The sequence below is a fragment of the Scleropages formosus genome, chromosome 1 (assembly GCF_900964775.1).
Source record: "Scleropages formosus chromosome 1, fSclFor1.1, whole genome shotgun sequence".
Lineage (NCBI taxonomy): Eukaryota > Metazoa > Chordata > Actinopteri > Osteoglossiformes > Osteoglossidae > Scleropages > Scleropages formosus.
Genome location: NC_041806.1, coordinates 66,750 through 88,128, shown reverse-complemented (window position 1 = coordinate 88,128; position 21,379 = coordinate 66,750). Strand labels below are relative to the sequence as shown.

At 46.0% G+C, this 21,379-nt stretch overlaps 1 protein-coding gene across 9 annotated transcripts; it reads left to right on the top strand.

Moving 5' to 3' along the window:
• Nucleotides 1-306: 306 nt before the first annotated feature.
• On the top strand, nucleotides 307-19,564 carry LOC108919746 (cAMP-specific 3',5'-cyclic phosphodiesterase 4C-like). Of its 9 annotated transcripts, XM_029250782.1 has the most exons (21): nucleotides 307-454; nucleotides 1,970-2,178; nucleotides 2,271-2,413; nucleotides 3,486-3,982; nucleotides 4,466-4,615; nucleotides 7,704-7,913; nucleotides 8,469-8,725; nucleotides 8,810-8,995; nucleotides 10,273-10,309; nucleotides 10,454-10,524; nucleotides 10,805-10,854; nucleotides 10,967-11,079; nucleotides 11,626-11,719; nucleotides 12,787-12,941; nucleotides 13,536-13,634; nucleotides 13,987-14,151; nucleotides 14,640-14,739; nucleotides 15,120-15,274; nucleotides 15,426-15,548; nucleotides 16,060-16,242; nucleotides 18,297-19,564. In XM_029250782.1, exons 6-21 carry the CDS (start codon nucleotides 7,872-7,874, stop codon nucleotides 19,002-19,004), a joined length of 2,538 nt encoding a protein of 845 aa, XP_029106615.1. In that variant the 5' UTR covers nucleotides 307-454; nucleotides 1,970-2,178; nucleotides 2,271-2,413; nucleotides 3,486-3,982; nucleotides 4,466-4,615; nucleotides 7,704-7,871; the 3' UTR covers nucleotides 19,005-19,564. The 9 variants fall into 9 exon arrangements, with proteins under 9 accessions (XP_029106615.1, XP_029106608.1, XP_029106624.1 ...); XM_029250775.1 differs by having other exon boundaries at nucleotides 1,973-2,413; XM_029250791.1 differs by having other exon boundaries at nucleotides 1,970-2,413; nucleotides 8,472-8,725.
• The last annotated feature ends 1,815 nt before the right edge of the window (nucleotides 19,565-21,379 follow it).

The window sequence follows — 21,379 nt, the reverse complement described above, 5'->3', positions numbered from 1 at the left end:
CATAACCTTTACTAAGGAACATCTGGACTTGTGCATGATTGAAGTCACTCCTTGAATTTGTTACTGAAATTATTGGAAAAACTCACTTTGTTGTGTCTAAGCTGCTATGAACTAAAGTCATACATTTTTAAACAATAATGATTACGTAATAACTGTAGAGGAGCCCAGCTGATGTTTAAAACTTGTCTTCCTTCGTGAATACCGTATGTTTTCCGTTTGTATTTCTGCTTTTATTTTGTCATATTACTGCAGCAATGGCGTGTTGCTATTAGGAGGGGGCTTTTATTTTGACACGGTCTCGTTTTCCCAAGAGCCCTTGCGTTTATAATCCCCAATTATTTTAATGCGGTTGGCGCGCAGATATAACGTAGCCAAGCCGGTGGTTAGCTGCGTGCTACAAGAAGGAAAGAATTTATTTGATATAAAGATTAGCAACCCTTCGAAGAGGCACAAGGTTTGTGCATGTAATATATTGCTGTAAATGTTTTCTCTTTTTATTTTATGAAATTGTACTTCTTTTGTCCATGGACAATGAAATCATGGTTATGTTAGCGAGAGACTGATAATATTATATTATTGTAATATTCCCACGAAGTCACACCTACTGTTACTGAAGTGAATTTCTTGACCTCCCGTTTTCCAGTCGTTAATCAGAATGAAGCAGAAATTCGAAGCAGCTGAGCTACAAAGAACAATAAATTAATAGGGTGAACTGCTAGACGTAGAAATTCCATGCAGTACACTACAGGTGATATCTCGAGCTGCCGGGGGAGGGGAAGGAGGGTAGGGGTATCTGTGTACTACGTCACTGTCCCCATGAATTTACGAACACCACACGGATTTATGATGAAAAACACACTTGAGTGAGGTATGCTCCGAACACCCGGAAAAACGCGATACCAACTCCGCCTTCCACTTGACGTTACGACACGCCCACGTTTTGTGACATGCGTGCTAGCTAGTGAGGTGACCACGGCAACTTCAGCAGTGTTCGGTATAGGATTCAGGGAGGGGGAGAGGGTTGGGTTGGTCCGGTCTCGGGTTCGAGTCCCGCTTGGGGTGCCTTGCGATGGACTAGCGTCCCGTCCTGGGTGTGTCCCCTCCGCCCTGCGTTACCGGGTTAGGCTCCGACTCCCCGCGACCCCCCTTAGGACAAGCGGCTTCGGACTGTGTGTGTGTGGAATTTCGGAAAATGGATCCTTCTGCACAGCCCCACAACCAAGTCAATAAATGCACACGTTAACAAATTACAACCATAACGAGACTAACAAGCAGCACCTGGGAATTTAGGATTACGAGAATAAACCCCAATCCCTGTGAGATTGAACTCTTTCGGCATCAAAACAGAAGCGTGTTATTGCCCTCTGGTGGCCTGCATGGAAACTGCAGTAGTTCTTATCAAATGCAGGAATAAGAGGAAACATTAGTACCTTCACAGCTTTTGTTCGACACATCTGTCCTTAATAATTTCAGGGAGAGCTCTTTTTGCGTCTTCAGGGTTTGTCCAATGAACACTCGCTGCATGAGTATTCTGTAACATCACTCTTTTAGAATGTTCAGCAGGATGCAGAGCTCTGAAGACCAATAAAATGATGGATGGATGGCTGGATGGACCTGGAAATTACACTCAAGCACCTTGGGATCGAGTAGTGAAATTCATAGCACTTATTAAATGTCTAAATATCCACAAAAGCTGTGCTTTTCAGCAGGATGCCGCTCTGCTCCGTGTCTGGTAGCACTAACGGTGACATCGTTGCGATCGACATGATTGCACAAGTGTCCAGATGAAGTAACATAGAGAAGCAGAATAGGAGATTTCAAACAGATTTCCCTGGCAGAGGGATGCACAAGTGCTTCTGGCCCCGCTGTGTACACACTGTGTCCTACTTCTGAGTCCCTCTCCAAGTGGCTATGCAGATACACGGCCGATCAATGTCCTGTTAAATCTCTTAATTGTCTTTCTTTTCAGTAGCAGCGAGTCACATGACAGGATGTAACCGCAGCCATGACAACAACAGATTATAGCAGGTGGGACCATATCGAGGTGTCGCAGGGAATAACTGATGAATCTGACCTGAACGTCGACACCCCGAGCCTGTTCAGGTGGAGACACCAGGTACATCCAACACCTATTAATATTGTTAAAACCATGGACACCTGGTTTGGTGCAGACACCAGGTATGTTCAGCGTTCAATCGTCCCATCAATACCATGGACACGTGTCCAGGTAGACACTCCAGGCATGTGTGTGTCGCCCTGCCTGAGACCAGGGTGGAGCCCATGGAACAGTTCCAGAAGAAGCATGAGGAGCTGGAGAAGGGCCAGGCTGAGTGCTGGTTCAAACCTCGGTCACGGAGGAGGCCAGGGCTGAGCTGATCCAGGCCCGGAGGAGCACCGTCACAAGGTGAAAAAGGTGCGGTGGAATGTGGGTACGCTAAGTAAGGTGGGTTTCCTTCCTGTGGGTCCTTGTATGCAGAAGGAGATCACGAGGAGGTGGTAAATATGAAGGCAGATGGAGGAGCCCTGGTCACAGCTGGAGCCGGATGTATACACTGAAGGCAACACCCTCACATTGCGATTGCTGTCTGCCAGCACATGAGGCGAAGCTTCGAAAAGATTGAGTGCGAGAGTAAGAGCAACCCAAAGATTTGGGCACAATTCATGCAACTCATGGTGTGATGAAGGAAGCAAAGAACTTCCAGTGCTTACGTTGGTTTTTGGGGGAGATGTGGACAGATCTCCGTTACCACGACCAGGTCTTTCCAGTGAAGGTCAGCCTCCTCTCCAGCGCTGGGGACTACAGATGATAGGTAGTTTCTTAGGTTTCATCACGTCATTATTATGAACTCTTGGGTTATCACTATCTGCAAAACAGACACAAATGCTTCAGTGTACTGTGTGTAATAAGTTAGAGTTCCTGTCAATTTGTCGCCTACGGTTCTACCAGTCGCACCAGATTGATTGCCAAAACGCTTCTGAAGGGCCCCCGGCTCCATTTTCAGTCTCCAGAAACATCCTGTGACTTTGGCATGACTTGCCTCTATGATTCTCTATGTTTTGCTGGTTTTAGAGCTAATGCAGAATAAAATTATATGGAGAGGGCTACCCCAAATCACGCCTGGCTCTATTCAGACACTGGACTTTATTTACATGTGTAATTTGGCTCAGTAAAGGACAGTTAATGTTTTACACCAACGATTGTACATTTAATAATCTTCCACAGCAGGGAAGCAATATGAAAACAAGAGTGGTGTCACGTTTTCTCTCTCCGACTCCATTCATACAGTATACAGCTAGAAGTGACAAAAAGATCTGATGAGATATAATGGTAAAAAAACTGCAAACGGAGAAAATACGAACATTTTTTCCCAGGGGTTAATGGTCCAGAACTAGAGAGAGATCCCAGAAAAGCCAGGTGTCCACATCATGAGCTCAAGAAGGGACTGTATTGTACATCCTGGAGTGCAAATGTGGTACGATTTCAGAGAGACAGGAGGAACACGGTGGAAGTTCTCAGTGGGAACGGAATGAAAGAAGGGAGCGACACAGCACTTGGGGGCGAAGCCCACAGACCCCCCCCCACGACCCATCTACCATAACACTGAATCCCCACTCCGCTCAACTAGAACGGACACGCCACCTGGGTTGAGGTGTTCTCCTCTCCAGCCTGCGCAGCAGCGCCATCAGCTCTCTCCTGGAGGCGCCGCAGACTGCAGGACAGCGGAGGGAGGGGGGGGAGCGCCTGAGCCCAGCAAGCGCCTTAACAAAGCCTGGTCCCTGTGAATGAGGGGTCCTCACTGGCGTGTGTGTCTGTGCTGCACTGCAGTCTGCTGGGAGGGGGGCGCTCGCGGCAGTGTCCCTCTGCTCATGTGGACACGTTGGTCCTGCACACAGCGTTCATGTAGCCACGCCGACCGTGGTCCTGCTCATCCGCAGAGGCGGGGGAGGGGCACACAGAGCAGCCTGCAATGGAGGAGAGGAGGTGAGCTGGTTTTATCCCGGTGTCACTGCTGCGTTTGCCACTGACAGTGTGTGTATGTGTGTGTGCACGTACGTGTTTATGTGTGCTCATTCACAACACCATGAGGGTGCAGCTCCACAAGAGTGTGTGTGGCAGGGTGGGACCTGGGTGTGTTTGTGCCTGAAGGGACGTGTGTGTTAAAGAAAAAAGGCAGCATGTGTGCTACGAAGGATCACAGCAATCATGCGAGGGACTAGTGCAGCCTTACTGCGTGAACATTATGGTGCAGTAATTGTATGGTAATGGTATGGTAACGGGAACTCTAAAGTACAGCATTAGTCAGTATGTAAATATGACAGCTGGTCAGTTATCGGAGGAGGCAGAGGAACAGTCATGGTGATGGTAGTGTGTGTGTGTGTTTGGGGAACAGTCAAAGAGATGGCTGTGTGGTATGTGTGGAACAAGGGAGGTGTGGAAATCCTCTCTGAATGTGCTTTTGTGCAGGAAAACACTGGCCATGACTTTACCACAGTCACTCTGGTTGATGGACTTCCGCCAGAACGGTCTCAGCGAAGCAGCAAAGTCTGACCCCTCCATCAAGACACTTCCCTGTGCGATTGGCCACCTCTGAACCAGTTTCTCTTGACACGGAAGGTTAGTAGAAGATGTGGTTCAGCCTTTCATTTACATTGCAAGGTAAGCTGTGTGAAGTGCGAGTTAAGTTCATTCAACAGATGTACCCAGACTGATCTGTGTCCTTTACCACAGTGAAACCAGCTTTCTTCAAAAATGACTTCCGTTAAGACTGGCTTTTTACAAGCCATTTTAAATGATGGGATTTCTCATGGATCTTGTGTTTTGGTAGGTTGTCACTGAAACTGAGAAAAATCACACCGACAAGGACAGCTGCTAGTGTAGGGATTAGAGTTGCTGCCTTTGGAGCCAAAAGTTGCAGGTTTGAATCCCACCTCCAGCTGTAGGACCCTTGAGAAAGGTACTTGTCCTAAATTGCTCCAGTAAAATTCCCAAGCTGTATAAATGGGTGAATAATTGTAATTGTAGCTAACTTAATATTGTAGATGACTCTGGAGAGAAGTGTCAGCTAAATGAATAAATGTAAGACCAGCAAGACCACATCCACACTGTTAGGAAAAGCACACCTGTACAATCAATAAGACCACTCCCACTTCAACAGGAAAACCACATGCATGCGATCAATAAGACCATGCCCATTCCATCAATAAGACCACGCCCACTCCATCAGTTGAGAATTTTGAAAGTTGCTCTTAGCAGTGAACTCAATGATACAAAGTTCACAACTACGCCCCCCTCACTGTGATATTGGACCGTCTCAGCAGCATTTTTTGCAGTGTTTTGGTATAATGAAATAAGCAAACTCAGTCTTATTTCTCATATGCTGTTACCTATACAACTCGATAATCTGATAGATATTAATAATTTTTAAAGGATAATGAGCAGGAGCAGGGGGGCGTGGTGGGTTGGACCGGGTCCTGCTCTCCGGTGGGTCTGGGGTTCGAGTCCCACTTGGGGTGCCTTGCGACAGACTGGCATCCCATCTTGGGTGTGTCCCCTCCCCCTACAGCCTTGTGCCCTGTGTTGCCAGGTTAGACTCCAGTTCGCCGTGACCCCCCTTGGGAGAGGTGGTTTCAGACTGTGTGTGTGCAGGAAGAAACACAACAGTATAATAAGATGAAAACATTATCAAAAGATGTTGATGAAATTTCCATAGTTGTAACTTCAACAAAAGACTCAAAACACATGTAAAATATCATAGAAAATCCAAACAGTGTAGAGGTACCAATTGATAATGAATTAAAATATAACATTAACATGCAAGCTAGAAACAATTTGTGCCACAGTTATTTCAAAATGTATTGCTGTCATTATTGTCATGCATAAAAATAACACTCGTATTTGACTCTTTTCTCAAACGTTTATACACAATTCCTAAAAGTTTTCATTTTCAGAACTAATTCAGTCCCCACAAAACACTTGATCGCATTTTCAAAGTAACGCAACTGACACACAAGTAACACAACTACAAAATGCTCACGCGCCATCAGAACACTTGACCACATCCTCAAAAGCAAGGAAGTACTTTATGCACTCAGAACTGTACAATGAAACTGTTACAGTGTAATCAGTGTTTACATTCATTAATTTAGCTGTAGCAAATGCTTTTCTCCAAAACAACTTAGAGTGTTGAGCTACTTGGAATTATTTCACCCCTTTATACAGCTGGGTAGTATTACTAGAGGACTTTTTATGGTACTACAGCCAGAGGTGGCGATCGAACCCCCCAACCTTTGGGTCTAAATGCAGCAGCTGTAACTGCCATGCTACCAGCTGTCCCTGTGCTCGATGCAGTGATACTGTATATGATAGGAAGAAGGTCTAAATGATGGGAAGAAAATACGAGTTAGTATGACATTGTCAGCGGAGTTACTGATTTCAGAATGATTACAGTATCGTACCTCTGATCACTGTCAGGCCACGTTTTCCTCAACATCACATCTTACATTTTTTCAGTGCAGCTTATGAAGAAACATGTTGCGTGGAGAATCCACCTTCTGCAGTCTTGTTCTGTGATCTCCTGCTGTAATTGTACACACGTAGAGTATGTGGTGGTCTTGACTGCGCCTCCCCTACCTTCACCACTATCTCATACCAACATGCTTTGCTCACACAGCTCAGTGTTACTGCTGCCTTTGCTCTCGTTCTTCCATCTTGAAGCTCCTCCGGCACACTGATAACTGTCATGAAGAGCTCATGGCCCCAAAATTTAGTGTTGGAGTATTTTGCAGCAGATAAATTACACCAGTGCGGTGAAGCTGGAAGTTTGTGTGATGGGTTGATTACAATGAGGAATCCAATTTTGTCTTCAGCTGAAAACACCCACACACACCCACACACACACATTTTCAGAACCGCTCGTCCCATACGGGGTCACGGGGAACCGGAACCTACCCGGCAACACAGGGCGTAAGGCTGGAGGGGGAGGGGACACACCCAGGACGGGACGCCAGTCCGTCGCAAGGCACCCCAAGCAGGACTCGAACCCCAGACTCACTGGAGAGCAGGACTGTGGTCCAACCCACTGCGCCACCACGCCCCCCGTTCAGCTGAAAACAATTGATATGAATGTTGTTTGTGTTTACTGCAAAACCGTGGAATTGCAAGTGTGAAAAAGAGTTGCTGACTTAAGCATTTTGTGACAAAGCAGCAACAGTGGTTGCAGTGCTTTGAAGAAAAGGCTGCTCTTACAGAGTTTCTCTGAAAGTTTTAAAATGCAAAGACGTTTTGATAACTCTGGAAGCAAGAGAGCAAAACTTTGATTACAGATGTGTGTTGCTTTGGACAAAAGCATGTGCTAAATGAATAAATGTGACGTAAGGTAAATGATATGGCAAGTTGTTTTCCTTGGGAACCAGTTTTTTCCCATGACAAATGAAGGTTCGATGCAGCCACAGCAGGGTAATTTCGCAGAACAAGTGATCCTGCTTATGAGAGCGATGGATGTATTGACACTGATGCTGCAATACGTTATCGATGGTTGAGGGAGAAATACACTGAACGCTGCTGACTGTATTCATCAATTTACCACACAGAACACACTGACCAGTTATGTTATGTTATTACACTGTGCTTGTTTTAGCCCGGGGGTGGTGTTCTCCCCTAGCCATAGGATCTGACACCATTTCTGCACCGTTCCTGATCTCAGCCAGCACCAGGACTGCAGTCACTAGATCTTCCTGCACTGGGCCATGGGTAGACAGACTTCCTGAAGATTAATCAGCCCATCGTGGGGCGCCATGTCACCAGCCAATGCTTCCTGTGTACTCCGGGTTGTGGCTGTGTCCAGTCCCAAGTGAAGACAGAGCCTGATAACATGAAGAAGAGCAGGAGTGTCCTGACTGTGATGGGGGAGGAGGTGAGAGCCGCTTACAGAGGCAATATAAAACACCCAAAAGACACTGGAAAATGACACTTCTCTAGAGTTTTTTCAGCACTTCTCGTTGAGGTTTTTCTAAATCACAGCAAACATTTGTGAATGTCACGGTGTCTCGAGGAGACTGCACGTTTAATGCGACGCTCTTGAGTTCCTGTGTTGTGAGCTACAGCAGGTGGCGCTGTGGTTACTGCTGTCACCTTCAGTTTGAAGGCCAAGGTGCAGAAACCTTGACGAAGCGACTCATCCTGAGCTGATATGCTAAAAATTACACATAAATGGGTAAATCACTGTAAGTAGCCTGGTATTTGTTGGTTCCTCAGTTTGCGGACACAGTGGGAATGGCGAGTCTTTCTAATGTTTTTTATGACCTTTGGCCGTGACCACTGTCACTGCAGTAAGTCGCACTCAGTACAAGGTAATAGGAGAGACACCCCTCATATTACCTCTTACTTTTACATGTACATGTATTAAATAGTATAGTGTAGTATAGTGAAAAATACTCTGGGAGACTTTTTATGTTTTATCTGTCTACAGAAGAGCCGGGATGGTCTGTCTGGCCATGAGGGAACGGAGCCCACTCGTTACAGTCGCTCCTACACGTCGAGCAGCACTCTGGGAGCGGAGCTACGGCGGGGGCGGAGTCGCAGGCTCTCCACCAGTCTGCAGGTACCATCGTTGCGACCCTGGGAGCGTCCCCGCTCTCCAGAGCTCCTGAGCAGCGTGTCGCGCCCCACCACCCTGCCGCTCCACATCCCCCCACGTATCGCCATCACTCACGCTGACTCGGACAGGTAGGGGCCATGCGAGAGGCGCACCTGGTCAGGTGAATATTTCCACTAGTCCCTCCCTGGTCTCACAAGTTGCGTTTCTCACAGCCTGGAGGTGGACAATGTTCCATCCCAAGAACGGAGTCCTCTGGATTCGCAGGCGAGTCCAGGTCTGCTGCTGCACCCCTACTTCGCACTGAGCCAGCGGCGCGAGTCCTTCCTGTACCGCTCGGACTCCGACTACGACCTGTCTCCCAAGGCCATGTCCCGCAACTCCTCTCTTACCAGCGAAGGGTAAGAGGCTCCCGCTCCATATCTCTGCACAGTCTCTAAATGCACTGTGTGTATTACAAGCTCACTGACTAGTCCTCGGAACTCACAGCTGCAAACACAACTGGGGCCCCATGTGTGTTCGGAAGTCTTTTTTGTTTGTAAATCCAAAGTCATTTTTCACCACCGAGTCACAATCCATGGAAGGTTAATTGTTATTGAGGTGTCACTTGATTGATTTGCTGATTGGTTTCTGTAAATGTCTCAGAGAGCTATAATAGGTTAAAAAAAAAAAAAACCTTTAGAGACATTAATATTTTTATGCAGTTCAAGCTGTGTTCCAATTGAAAAATGATCCACTTCACCTTTCCTGTTGTTAACCACTTGGCCAATTTGGGGTCATGGTGGTCCAGAGCCTGTTCCAGAAGCACAGAGCCCAAGGCTAGGCAGGGTACACTCTGCATGTGATGACACTCCGTTGCAGAATTTAACAATGACTCAAAATATGACTGAACATTGGTTCATATGGTGGAAAGAAACAAACTAACTGTACTTAAGAATCACGCGTCTCTTTCTCCTAATGTAATGAACACATTGTATTTTCGCTGGGATGTACGTCGCCTTGGAGAAAAGTGTCTGCTAACTGAATAAATGTAAAAAAAATATGTGACCTCCACAAGTTCCCATTGAATGCCAGGTAATGACTGATTGATTGATCCCATAAGCGTACGTAGCGTTCCTCATCTTGCTGTTGATCGCTGACACTCAGGATCCCCAGGCAGGAGCTGTAAACACTGTGGAAGTGAGCTGAATTCAGGTGGTCCCACACTCCTCTTCCATTTGGCTGCTCTTTACTGCCATCTCTCAGCTCAGAGGGTAAACGCAGGTCATATTTGTTCCTCCACAGATGTTTTTAAAAAAGAGTTAAAGAAAAGTGCAATCACAAATAAACTGGAAGATGTTTTTGCCTTTAGCAATCTGTGGCTCAGACATCCAAAACCTGAGGAGCCTGTGCGTAAAATGCTTAGTAATCACTTCTCCTCCAATACTGCGTGTTTCATTCACTGTGACTTTGAAGTCCCATTGTTTGTACCTTCACATGCCATCACCTTCCTCATTCTTGACCTTTCTTTGGACGTTTCTCACATATGCGCTGATGTTCAGAAAGGTCAGTTTGTAGTTCCCAGCTCAGCTGAACAGAATGTCTTTGCACTGTGGGAGGAAATTTTATGTACTTTGTTTTATTCACTAATTGTTGTTTGCACGCTTGACTTTTATGTCCTTGTCGTTCCTCTCCTCAGGCTCACAGAAGACTTCATTGTCACCCCTTTTGCTCAGGTGAGGCTGTTTTGCACACGGAGTTGGTGATCCGAGTCCCTCGGTTCTTGAGCCCTGAATTCCAGCTGGGTTTACCCCTGAGGACGACTCATACAGCCTAGAGCATCGCTCACAATCACTCATCGGGCTCTCCTCTCTTTCCAGGTTCTGGCAAGTCTGCGATCTGTAAGAAGCAACTTTGCCCTCCTCGCCAACGTCTCATCACCCACGGTCAAGTCAGTGTCTTGCTTTCGGTGAAACCTGCCAATCCAAACTGTCACTGCAGTCAATGAAAACCATGTTACCACCTCGTCTGTGACAGTCTGTGAGTGTGTGAGAGCGTGTTTGACAGAGTGTGTGTGAGTAGCATTGTGTCACTGAACTGTGAAAGTATGATGCCTTGTGTGGTTCCTCGAACGTGGTGAAGCCTTTTTTCCATCGGCCTCAAAATAATGTTGCATTCCCCACAATGGCCAGTAGGTGGCGCTGTTCACGCATCCCTGTTGTAACATGCAGGAGGTCTCCACTGGGAATGCAGCAAACCACTCCCAGGACAGTGCTCTCCGGTACGTTTAGTTCGATACCCTTTGCATCACTCACATTCACACTCGCACTCATCCACGCACAAACATCAGCACAGTCATGTGACCTTGGTGTTGCCTTCATGTGACCTCACAGAGGAGACCTACCAGCAGCTGGCTCGCGAGACCTTGGAGGAGCTGGACTGGTGTTTGGACCAGCTGGAGACCATCCAAACGCACCGCTCCGTCAGCGACATGGCCTCGACCAAGGTGCAGATCTCACCTGTGCTGACTGACACTCGTACCGTGGCACCGACAACCACCATGTGAGAGTGTGTGACAACGTGACCTGCGGTCATCCTTCCACTGTGTGTGTTTTCTCACTCAGACTGCCCCCCATCTGTGCATAGCGTCACTTAGATTAACACCCAGCTGTGTGTGGTGCGTTTCCCGCTGCTGTCCAGCTGGGCACTCTTTGTGCACTTTCTTAGAGACGCCCGCTGAGTGCTACCGTGTGTGGTGTCTCTCTCCGAGTCTCACTGCTGTAGGATGTATGTCACGTCTCTCCATCTGCTCACCGTTGTGGTGTTTTTCCGAAACACCAACACTGATCCTGAACAATGTGAAGATTCGGTTGCCAGGGAAACCTTTTTTGTTGCCATGGAGACTGGTTATGAAACGCTGTGGGTCTGTGAGGATGAGCATGAACAATGGACTTCACAGGGCTGTGTGTGTGTGTGTGTGTGTGTGTATTCACTGTGAGAGAAGGAGCACAAAACAAACACACTCTCTCATCCTGATTGACTCCGCCCACAGTTTAAGCGGATGCTGAACCGAGAGCTCTCCCACCTGTCTGAGATGAGTCGCTCTGGAGTCCAGGTGTCCGAATACATTTCCAGCACATTCCTGGGTGAGTGCAGCTGCTGCACTTGGACAAGGACTCCTGTGACACCAAGCCCACCTGTGCCTGAAAGCTACTCGCCTGTCTGCTTATATTTACACACTCAAACACACACCCTTTCATTTTTATAGCAGTTAATATCTAATATCACGGCTAATATCTTCTGATCAGTTACATTTTTATATATTCTGCTTTTCTTCTGAACACTGAATGCAATGAAAACTAATTTTACTACAAATGCGTGACTTTCCAGAGATTCAATTGGTACTACCTCCGTGGATCATTCCTCCTGCGTTTCCTCTTCCTGTGATGAAAACAAACGTTCCTTAACTGACTTTTTATGCCGCGTGGTTCAATGCTCCACTGAAAGTTTAAAAAATAAAACTATAAAAAAACACACCTTACTGAAACTGGGTGTGTGCGTGTGACAACCTCTACTGACCCTATGTACTCATACCTGTCTGCCTCTACCGACCCTACGTAACCACACCTATCCGCCTCTACCGACCTTACGTACCCACACCTGTACACCTCTACCGACCCTACGTAACCACACCTATCCGCCTCTACCGGCCCTACGTAACCACACCTATCCGCCTCTACCGACCTTACGTACCCACACCTGTACACCTCTACCGACCCTACGTACCCACTCCTGTGCCCTTGTGCCGACCCTACGTCCCCACGCCTGTCCGCCTCTACCGACCCTACGTACCCACGCCTGTCCGCCTCTACCGACCCTACGTAATCACACCTATCCGCCTCTACCGACCTTACGTACCCACACCTGTACACCTCTACCGACCCTACGTAACCACACCTATCCGCCTCTACCGACCCTACGTAACCACACCTATCCGCCTCTACCGGCCCTACGTAACCACACCTATCCGCCTCTACCGACCTTACGTACCCACACCTGTACACCTCTACCGACCCTACGTACCCACGCCGGTCCGCCTCTACCGACCCTACGTACCCACGCCTCTCCGCCTCTACCGACCCTACGCACCCATACCTGTCTGCTCGGTGTCACTATTTGCAGAAAAGGTACAGATACATGTGATTTCCCTCAGACAAGCAAAATGAGGTGGAGCTCCTGCCCCCCAACCAGAAGGAGCAGAACTCAGCACCATGTCAGACCAGTGGAGTTGGGGTTTTGTCCGAAGACTCCAGGGCAACTCTGCCTCGATTTGGGGTCCACACCGAGCATGAAGATGTGCTGGCCCAGGTGAGCTCCAACATTCACGTGTCACTACTAAATAACACACACAGGTAGGTGCTCATGCACACTGTTATTCACAGAGACGGATACCACTACACATGAGTACACACACAGACACTGAAACGTATTAAGTGCAGTATCATGACAGTACTAAAGTGCATCCACCTGGAGGATAAGGGGTGTGTGTGTGTGTGTGTGTGTGTGTGTGTGTGTGTGTGTGTGTGTGTGTGTGTGTGTGTCAAACTTGGTGAGCACATTGATCTTTCTCTAATTTCAATTTATTGTGCTTTAACACAGACGAACACAGTCTTCGGGTTCTGTGGGACTATTACGTTCACTCTGTGACTCCTGTTTCTCACACTTGCATTATTCTTTCAAATTCCTCCTTCGCAGAAGGATAGAACATCTGCAGACTTCTCTTGTAACTTGGCACATCTTTCGTTGCACTACTTGCTGTGGCTGCACTGATGGAGGTGAAGCCGATGCGAGTCATCCGTGGCCGTCTGTTTATTGTGACACTTCCCTGTTTCATCATCCCCTTAGGTGATACTTGGAGTTTTTAAATAGTGGTGACAAGTGACATTTTTCTAACTTCTCCAGGAACTGGAAAATCTGGATAAATGGAACTTCAGCATTTTCACTGTGGCTCAGCTGTCCTGTAACCGGCCACTTAGCTGCATTATGTTTGCCATCTTCCAGGTAGGTGTGTGTGGAGATTTGCAAGATGACCAGTCAAAGGCAGGCCTCAAGTCAACTTGAATGGATGTCCATCTGCTCCAGCTAAAATTTTATATGTATTATTATTGATTTATTTTCTATTTTTCAATTGCCAGTTAGTTTTATCAGCATTTGCTTGTCTGTGCTGATGTACTTCATTTTATGTTCAATATATAAACTGACTCACTGTCAAAGTCAGTACTTCAGAGAGAGCAGGGTGAGAAGGGGCTCCTTCAGACCTTTGGGATTGCAGTCATATGTTTCATTCCAACATCTTCAATGGACCTTGGCCAAGTTTACGTGGCTCTGTGTGTGTTTGCATGGCTGTGAAAAGGAAAGGGATCTCATGAAGACCTTCCGAATGCCAGAGGACACATTGATGGCCTATGTGATGACCCTAGAGGACCACTACCATGCGAGTGTGTCCTACCACAACAGTCTGCATGCAGCCGATGTTACGCAGTCCACTCATGTCCTGCTCTCCACGCCTGCCCTCAAAGTGAGCAAACATCTCATTAAATGTTAATATTCTAATGTTGGACAAGAACGCTTTCCAGCACCACACAACAGCAATATGTGCCTTTACACAGCAAGCTCCTTTTTTATCTCACGAGTGTCCAGATGTGACGGGTGGACACCTTATTCTTCTATGGCTGTCTAGAGCACTACAGTAGGGACAATCCGCCGTGGACAGTGATGTCCGCTACACCACCTGATGTCCTTTCTTTTGTAATCTCTGCTGGGACAAACACTCTGCCTGCAGTCCATGTGGTATCACACACTTCTAGTTTTTTTTCCACTAGAGTCGTTAGCAGACCAATAGCTTCTCATGAAGAACCGAAACACCCACCAGGAAGGACCTGCAGGCACATGCCATGTTGGTGCTTCTTTTAAAGAGGACCCCCTGAATGAACATGTGTGAATGTGTTTTGCTCTCTCTTTCTCTCTCTCTCTCTCTCCCTCCCCCCCCCCCCCTCTCTTTGTTAGGCAGTCTTTACTGATCTCGAGATTCTCGCTGCTCTCTTTGCAGCTGCCATTCATGATGCGGATCACCCTGGAGTCTCTAACCAGTTCCTCATCAACACTAGTGAGTCACTGCAGTAGAAAAGTGTAACTCTACAATGTGCATAAACAGAGCACAACAAATCAACGCAACAGAAGTGCGATACTGGACTCTGGGCACGACTTTCTTGTAACATATACTGTAAATTACAAGCAAGGACTGCTGACAATACATCGTATCAAACCAAAACTTGGCGAAGGCTTTAATCGCATCTGAAAAATGCATGAGTCTAACAAACCACAGACGTGGACTCACACTACTGAAAGATTGGTGGAACAGGGAATAAAGCAATGACACCCAACTCATTTCACCAAAACACATAGCACAGAACCCAACAGCATATCATGTCTTAGGAGACCAGGCATAAAGTCAAGGTTCTGCTACTTATGTTTTTTTTTTCCCAGATTCTGAACTGGCCCTGATGTACAATGACGAGTCAGTTCTGGAGAACCACCACCTTGCAGTGGGCTTCAAGCTTCTGTACGAGGAGAACTGTGACATCTTTCAGAATCTGAGCAAGAGACAACGGCAAAGCTTGCGCAGGATGGTCATTGACATGGTGGGGCCCTGCAGTCACACAGACTCTCCAACATCCCAGCAAAGGAAGGCAGAGGGCACTGACATATTCATGAAAACATTTGTAAATGCTGGTTTGGATTATCTTCTGGTTCAATTAATTGAAAAACTGTCATTTTCTGCTCCCCATGTAGGTCCTAGCAACTGATATGTCTAAACACATGAGTCTGTTAGCCAATCTGAAAACAATGGTAGAGACTAAAAAGGTGACAAGTTCAGGAGTGCTGTTACTGGACCATTACACTGACCGCATAGAGGTAAGAATAGATGAGTCGACTGAGGACTATACTAACCACAGAGAATGAGTAGGGGCTTCTATGCTGTAACATCTTGAGTGTGCTCTATGTGTGGATGGCACCTTTTGGCATCCCCTTCTTTGCAATGGGAGCTTTTTTTTGTTTTCTGCTCCTCAGCTGCTAGCTGGTTCTTCCAAAGAGTTAGCTACAGTTTTTCCTGTTATACTGTATTGTTTCTTGACTTGAAACTTTGTTCAGTGCTCTATGATGAGAAGAGCACTCTATAAAAATACGTTGAATTGGACGGAATGGAACTGAATGAAACAACTTCAAAACTGTTATAAGACTGAAGTAACCATTCTGCTCTTGGTATGTGTATAAAAGTCATTCAGACATTTCATGTTTCTATATTTATATATATATGTAAATCACAATAACTGCTATGGTCTTGTATGAGTGTGTGTCTGTATTAGGGTTAATGTGTATAAGGCTGTAGTAACCACCGGGATCCTGTGGGGGGGTATTACTGCAGGTACTGAGGATCATGGTGCATTGTGCAGACCTCAGCAATCCCACGAAGCCACTGGCTGTGTACCGCCAGTGGACCGAACGTATCATGGAAGAATTCTTCAGACAGGGGGACAAGGAGCGCGAACGCGGCATGGAGATCAGTGCTATGTGTGATAGACACACTGCATCTGTGGAGAAGAGTCAGGTACAAACAGGGTGTGTGTGCGTGTGCGTGTGTGTATTGCAGGCAAACTGTACTGACGGATGCATTTCTGCTGTGACGTGGGCTGGTTTTGTTTACAGGTATGTTTGTGTCTTTGTGCTTTTATGAGTTTCATTGTTTTCTTTGTGTTGGTGGTAGAGGTATGGTTCACTTACGGATTTATGTACAGTTGTGGGAAGAAGTTCACAGTCCTATGGATTTCTCGAAAATTTCACATGAATGGCTTCTAAAATATGATTGATATTCATATAAGTTATAATGAATAAAAATAACACAGAAAACAATTTACATTATTATAATTCAAATTAGCCATGGGGGCGCGGTGGCGCAGTGGGTTGGACTGGGTCCTGCTCTCGAGTGGGTCTGGGGTTCGAGTCCCACTTGGGGTGCCTTGTGATGGACTGGCGTCCCATCCTGGGTGTGTCCCCTCCCCCTCTAGCCCTACGCCCTGTGTTGCCGGGTAGGCTACGGTTCCCCGCGACCCCGTATGGGACAAGCGGTTCAGAAAATGTATGTATGTATGTATGTATAATTCAAATTAGTGGGGAGTGCGGTGGTGCAGTGGGTTTGTCCTGTGCTTACTCTGGTGGGTCTAGGGTTTGGGTGTCTTGTGACAGACTGGTGTGCCGTCCTGGGTGTTTCCCCTCCAGCCCTCCGCCCTGTGTTGCCGGGTTAGGCTCCGGCTTGCCGCGACCCCGCTTGGGACAAGCGGTTTCAGTCTGTGTGTGTGTGTGTGTGTAATTCAAATTATTTAAATATTCAAGATCAAGGAGGGGAAAAAGTATACGAACCTCTAGCAAACACAGTAATTAAAGTCAGGGTTTCCAGTTAGTGAGATGCCATTCAGGTATGTGTGTCTGAGGTGACCTGTTTCTTCAGTTTGGCTACCTGGCCTTCATAACAAAGACCAGTTGAAGTGTAACATGACCAAATCAAAAAAAATTTCAGAGGACCTCAAAAGAAGAAGTATTGCAGCTCATAAAATTGGAATGGGCTACAGAAATATTTATAAAGACCTGAGCCTCCATCAGTCCAGTCAGGCACAAATAGAAGTAATTGAGTGCTGTTGCAGCTCTCTCTTGGAGCTGTTGTCCTAGAAAGCTTACTGAAATAAAATATACACAGAGGTGACAATGGACCCTAGAGTGACAGCTAATGATCTACAGGCATCACTTGTACTTGATAACCTCTGCATCGATTTACAGTAAGAAAAAACTGAAAAAGAATGGCGTTCATGGGAGGGTGCTGCACAGGAAAACCACTGCCCTCCAGAAACACATTGCTGTCATCTCAAGTTTGCAAAAGACCAGTAGGATATTTAACAATATTACTGGAAAAATTATTTGTGGAAATACGAGGTTAGAGTTTAACAAGGTTGTTTGGAGAAAAGAAAACGCAGCAGATAAACTCAAAAACTTCATACATGTTGTGAAGCACGGTGGTGGGAGTATCATGGTGTGGGGCTGCTTTTCTGCCTTTGGACTTTGAAGACTTACAGTTATCGAGAGAACAATGACTTCCAAGTTATATCAGGAAATGGACTGAAGGATAACATCCAATAATATGTCTGTGTGTCTGAAGCTCTGAAGAAGTTAGCAGTGTGACAACTTCAAAGAGGTGTAAATCAATGACAGAGCGGTTTACACAGAAGAAATCTTTCACTGTAGACTGGCCAGGTCCTGACTTCAGTCCTGCTGAAATGTGGTGAGGATGGGGGGTGGGAGATGGGCTTTTCTCAAGCTTTGCAGGCAGTAGAGATGCTGCTGGGTGGTCTTTATTATGACCTTGAGACCATTTACATTCACATTTATTTATTTAGCAGACGCTTTTCTCCAAAGCGACTTCCAATGTCTATTATGTAGCGTTATATGTTATATAACTATATAGTGTTATAGTATATTTGTGCAGAGGTCTTAATGTTTCAGAAAGTATTTTAACAAGTGTGTGTTGTGGTGTCAGTGGCTATCACTGACAGATGTCTATGTTTAAAGTGCAGGCCGGTTTCAGTGACAGGATTCTGTGTGTTTGTGATACAGGTGGGCTTCATTGACTACATTGTGCACCCGCTTTGGGAGACATGGGGAGATCTGGTGCACCCAGATGCACAGGAAATGCTGGACACGCTAGAGGACAACAGAGACTGGTACCACAGCATAATGCCGCAGAGTCCATCCCCACCAGCTGAGCAGGATGATGTGGACCATTTCCAGTTTCATCCAAATATCGAAGGAGATGGCCAGGACCTAATCCAGGAGAGGTGTGGAGAGAAGGATGATGGGGGACTGGATGAGACAGAGAATGAAGAAGATGTGGAAATGAAAGACAGAAATGAAGAGGGGGAGGATACAGAGAAGAAAACAGAGGATACAACTGAGGAAAACACTGAGTTGCAAAAAGAGACAGAGGAGGTAATAGAGGGAAATGAAGGGGAACACAAAACAGAGGAAGACCAAGAGGAGGAAACAGGGGCAATTAAAGGGGAAGAGGAAAGAGAAGAGAACCAGGAGGAGGAAACTGAGGGGAATGAAGGGCGACAGGAGATGGAGGAGAACCAGGAGGAGGAAACAGAGGGGAATGAAGGGCAACGGGAGATGGAGGAGAACCAGGAAGTGGAAACAGAGGAGATTAATGAAGAGGAAGAAAGAGAGAGAGAGAAGGAGCTCAAGGAGGAAGCTGAAGGGAATGAAGTACAAGAGGAGACAGAGGACCAAGAGGAAACAGAGGAGACTGATGATGTTGGATAGAATACTTAAAGAGCAGAAAGATGAATTGAATTAGAACACAGTGACAGTGAAGGAGGATGGAGTAGTTTTTGTCCTTCCAGAGTTTTTGAGAAACTGTGTATAAAAGTTGCTTTATGAGCAATTCCTCTCCAAGGCAAACCACAGGACCCTGAGCCTGAATTTTATGCTGAGATGGATAAAAACGGTGCATTGAAGAAAAAGGGAGAATGGTAGGAAGAGTGGTAGCAGTCCCACTCTGTTTACTTGCGTTAATTGATATACGCTTATGAAAAGTATAAATGCAAGCTGGCACTGTGTCTTTTTCTAAGCCTGAGCCACCAGCTGTGGTTCCAGCTGTTGCAGCAATGGATTGTGGGAGAGTAGTGGACTAATGTGAGATGTTTTTCCTTTGTCTTGTACAAATCTGTCACTGGTTTGGTGTCCTGTGATCTGCTAATTGTCCCACTTTTCCAGCACAGTGACACTGTGGGCCCAAAGGCAGGTGACTGAGACAAGTTTATACACCTTTTCTTTGAGTCACTCACCTGCACCCTGGGCAGAATAAACACACCTGTGCTTGCCCCGTGTCTTTTCTCAGATTTATCTTTGTGACAGAATTCTTAAAATGTTTCAAATGTTTAAAATTTTTTGTCATTTGCAATATAAATACACTGTTAATGTCATGTGAAAAATATAAATGACAATGTAAGATTAAATGTTTTTTAATAAGTTAATGAGTCTTTATTTAGGAACTGTCACACTTGTAAGAAGCAACATGAAGTGTCTCTACAAAAAGTAATATAGAGAATAATTTTCCTCCTACTGTTTATGTCAAGTTTAAAATTTTATAGCTTGGTTAAATTTAAACTTTTACATAAGGACTCAGATAAATTGAAACTGCACCATATCATATGTATTTTTGAAACTTGCCTAAAACATCTATTTTATAAATATCCAAGCATCACAGGACTGGGAAATTCACATTTTCTACATGCAAAAACTGAGAATACTCTTTTTGATCATTTAATACAGCGACTATGTAACAAATATAAAGCGAGACCACCTCTGAAATGGCTGTTTACTGCTGGTCCAGGGTTTCCAGGTCTTGTATTTTTTCATTTATTCTAGAAATAACACACGTGAATTGATCATTACTACTTTAAATGATTGTTTACAATCAAATACTGTTATCAGTTAGAAATATATAACCCAGGGAACCAAGGGATTACCAATTTAAAACATGAAAGACTCTCTGATGTTTCCATTTGTGGAGCAGTTCAACGTCAACTTTGACGTTGCTAAGGACATTGCCTACAATCTTTTGATTTCATTTTATTCTGCAGATTACCCAGCTCTTCTCCACATTGTGAAATGCATTCTGATGGGCCTTTTAAAACACTTTTGGCAAATTTTGGATCAACATGTTCTTTTAAAATAAAACATTTAATAAAATGTTTGAATACAGACTCCAGTGATTTGTATTTCTGTTACTAGCGGTAGCTGTTCACAGTATAATGCTAAGTTATGAGCTGATCTTGATCTGGTGGGACAGTGACTCAGAGGGCCTCCGTCACCACCGAGCTCCTCACGCTGTCAGAGTGTTGCTGCCCTGTGAGAACCTCGTATCTGTTAGCTGCACCTATGAGCTTGTTCTTTTGGTCACTACCCAGAGCTCATGACTATAACTGAGGGCGGGAACGTAGACCTACTAGCAGAGACTCTGGGGGGCGTGGCGGTGGTGCGGCGAGTCTGGGGTTCAAGTCCTGCTCGGGGTGCCTTGTGGCGGACTGGCGTCCCGTCGAGGGTGCACCCCCACCTCTCCATCCTCGCGCCCCGCGTTGCCGGGTTAGGCTCCGGTTTGCCGCGACCCCACTCGGGACAAGCGGTTGCGGACAGCGTGCGTGTAGCAAAGACTTTTGCCTGAGGAGGCAGCTCCATTTTCCAGCACCACAGTTCTTTACAGCATCCGATTACAGGCTTTTTGTTTCTTTTCATTTTCCTTGTGCTGTCACTCGTGAAAAGGACCCCAAGGTACTCCTCTACTTGATCCATCAAATCTCAAGCATACCGTAGAGTCCTGCGAGTGCAGAGCACTTTAAAGATGAGAGACAGGGCCTCATCCCTCTGACGCTTGTGGCCCTGACTCGTGTAAGGAGGATTCTTCTTCTGGGTCTAGGAGTTCCTCGGAACAAATTGTTCCACTTCCAAGTGAAGTCTTCACTTCATCATGTCATGTAAATCGCTTTGAGAAAAGCGTCTAAGTGAATAAAATTATCATCATGTAAATCATGGAAGCCGCAGCCACATTTCTTCAGTCACCCTCTAGTCTGTGTGTTCAGTTTTTTTTTTACCTTCACTGCTTTGAGGCAACATTATGTTTTCAGTCGTATCTCAGT

Excerpts from the sequence above, each read along its gene's own strand:
- LOC108919746 (XM_029250775.1), top strand. The coding sequence starts at position 7,872 with ATGAAGAAGAGCAGGAGTGTCCTGACTGTGATGGGGGAGGAG. Across the intron at positions 10,855-10,966 it reads TCCCAGGACAGTGCTCTCCG|AGGAGACCTACCAGCAGCTG; the intron begins GTACGTTTAGTT and ends GTGACCTCACAG. Across the intron at positions 12,942-13,535 it reads ATGAAGATGTGCTGGCCCAG|GAACTGGAAAATCTGGATAA; the intron begins GTGAGCTCCAAC and ends TAACTTCTCCAG.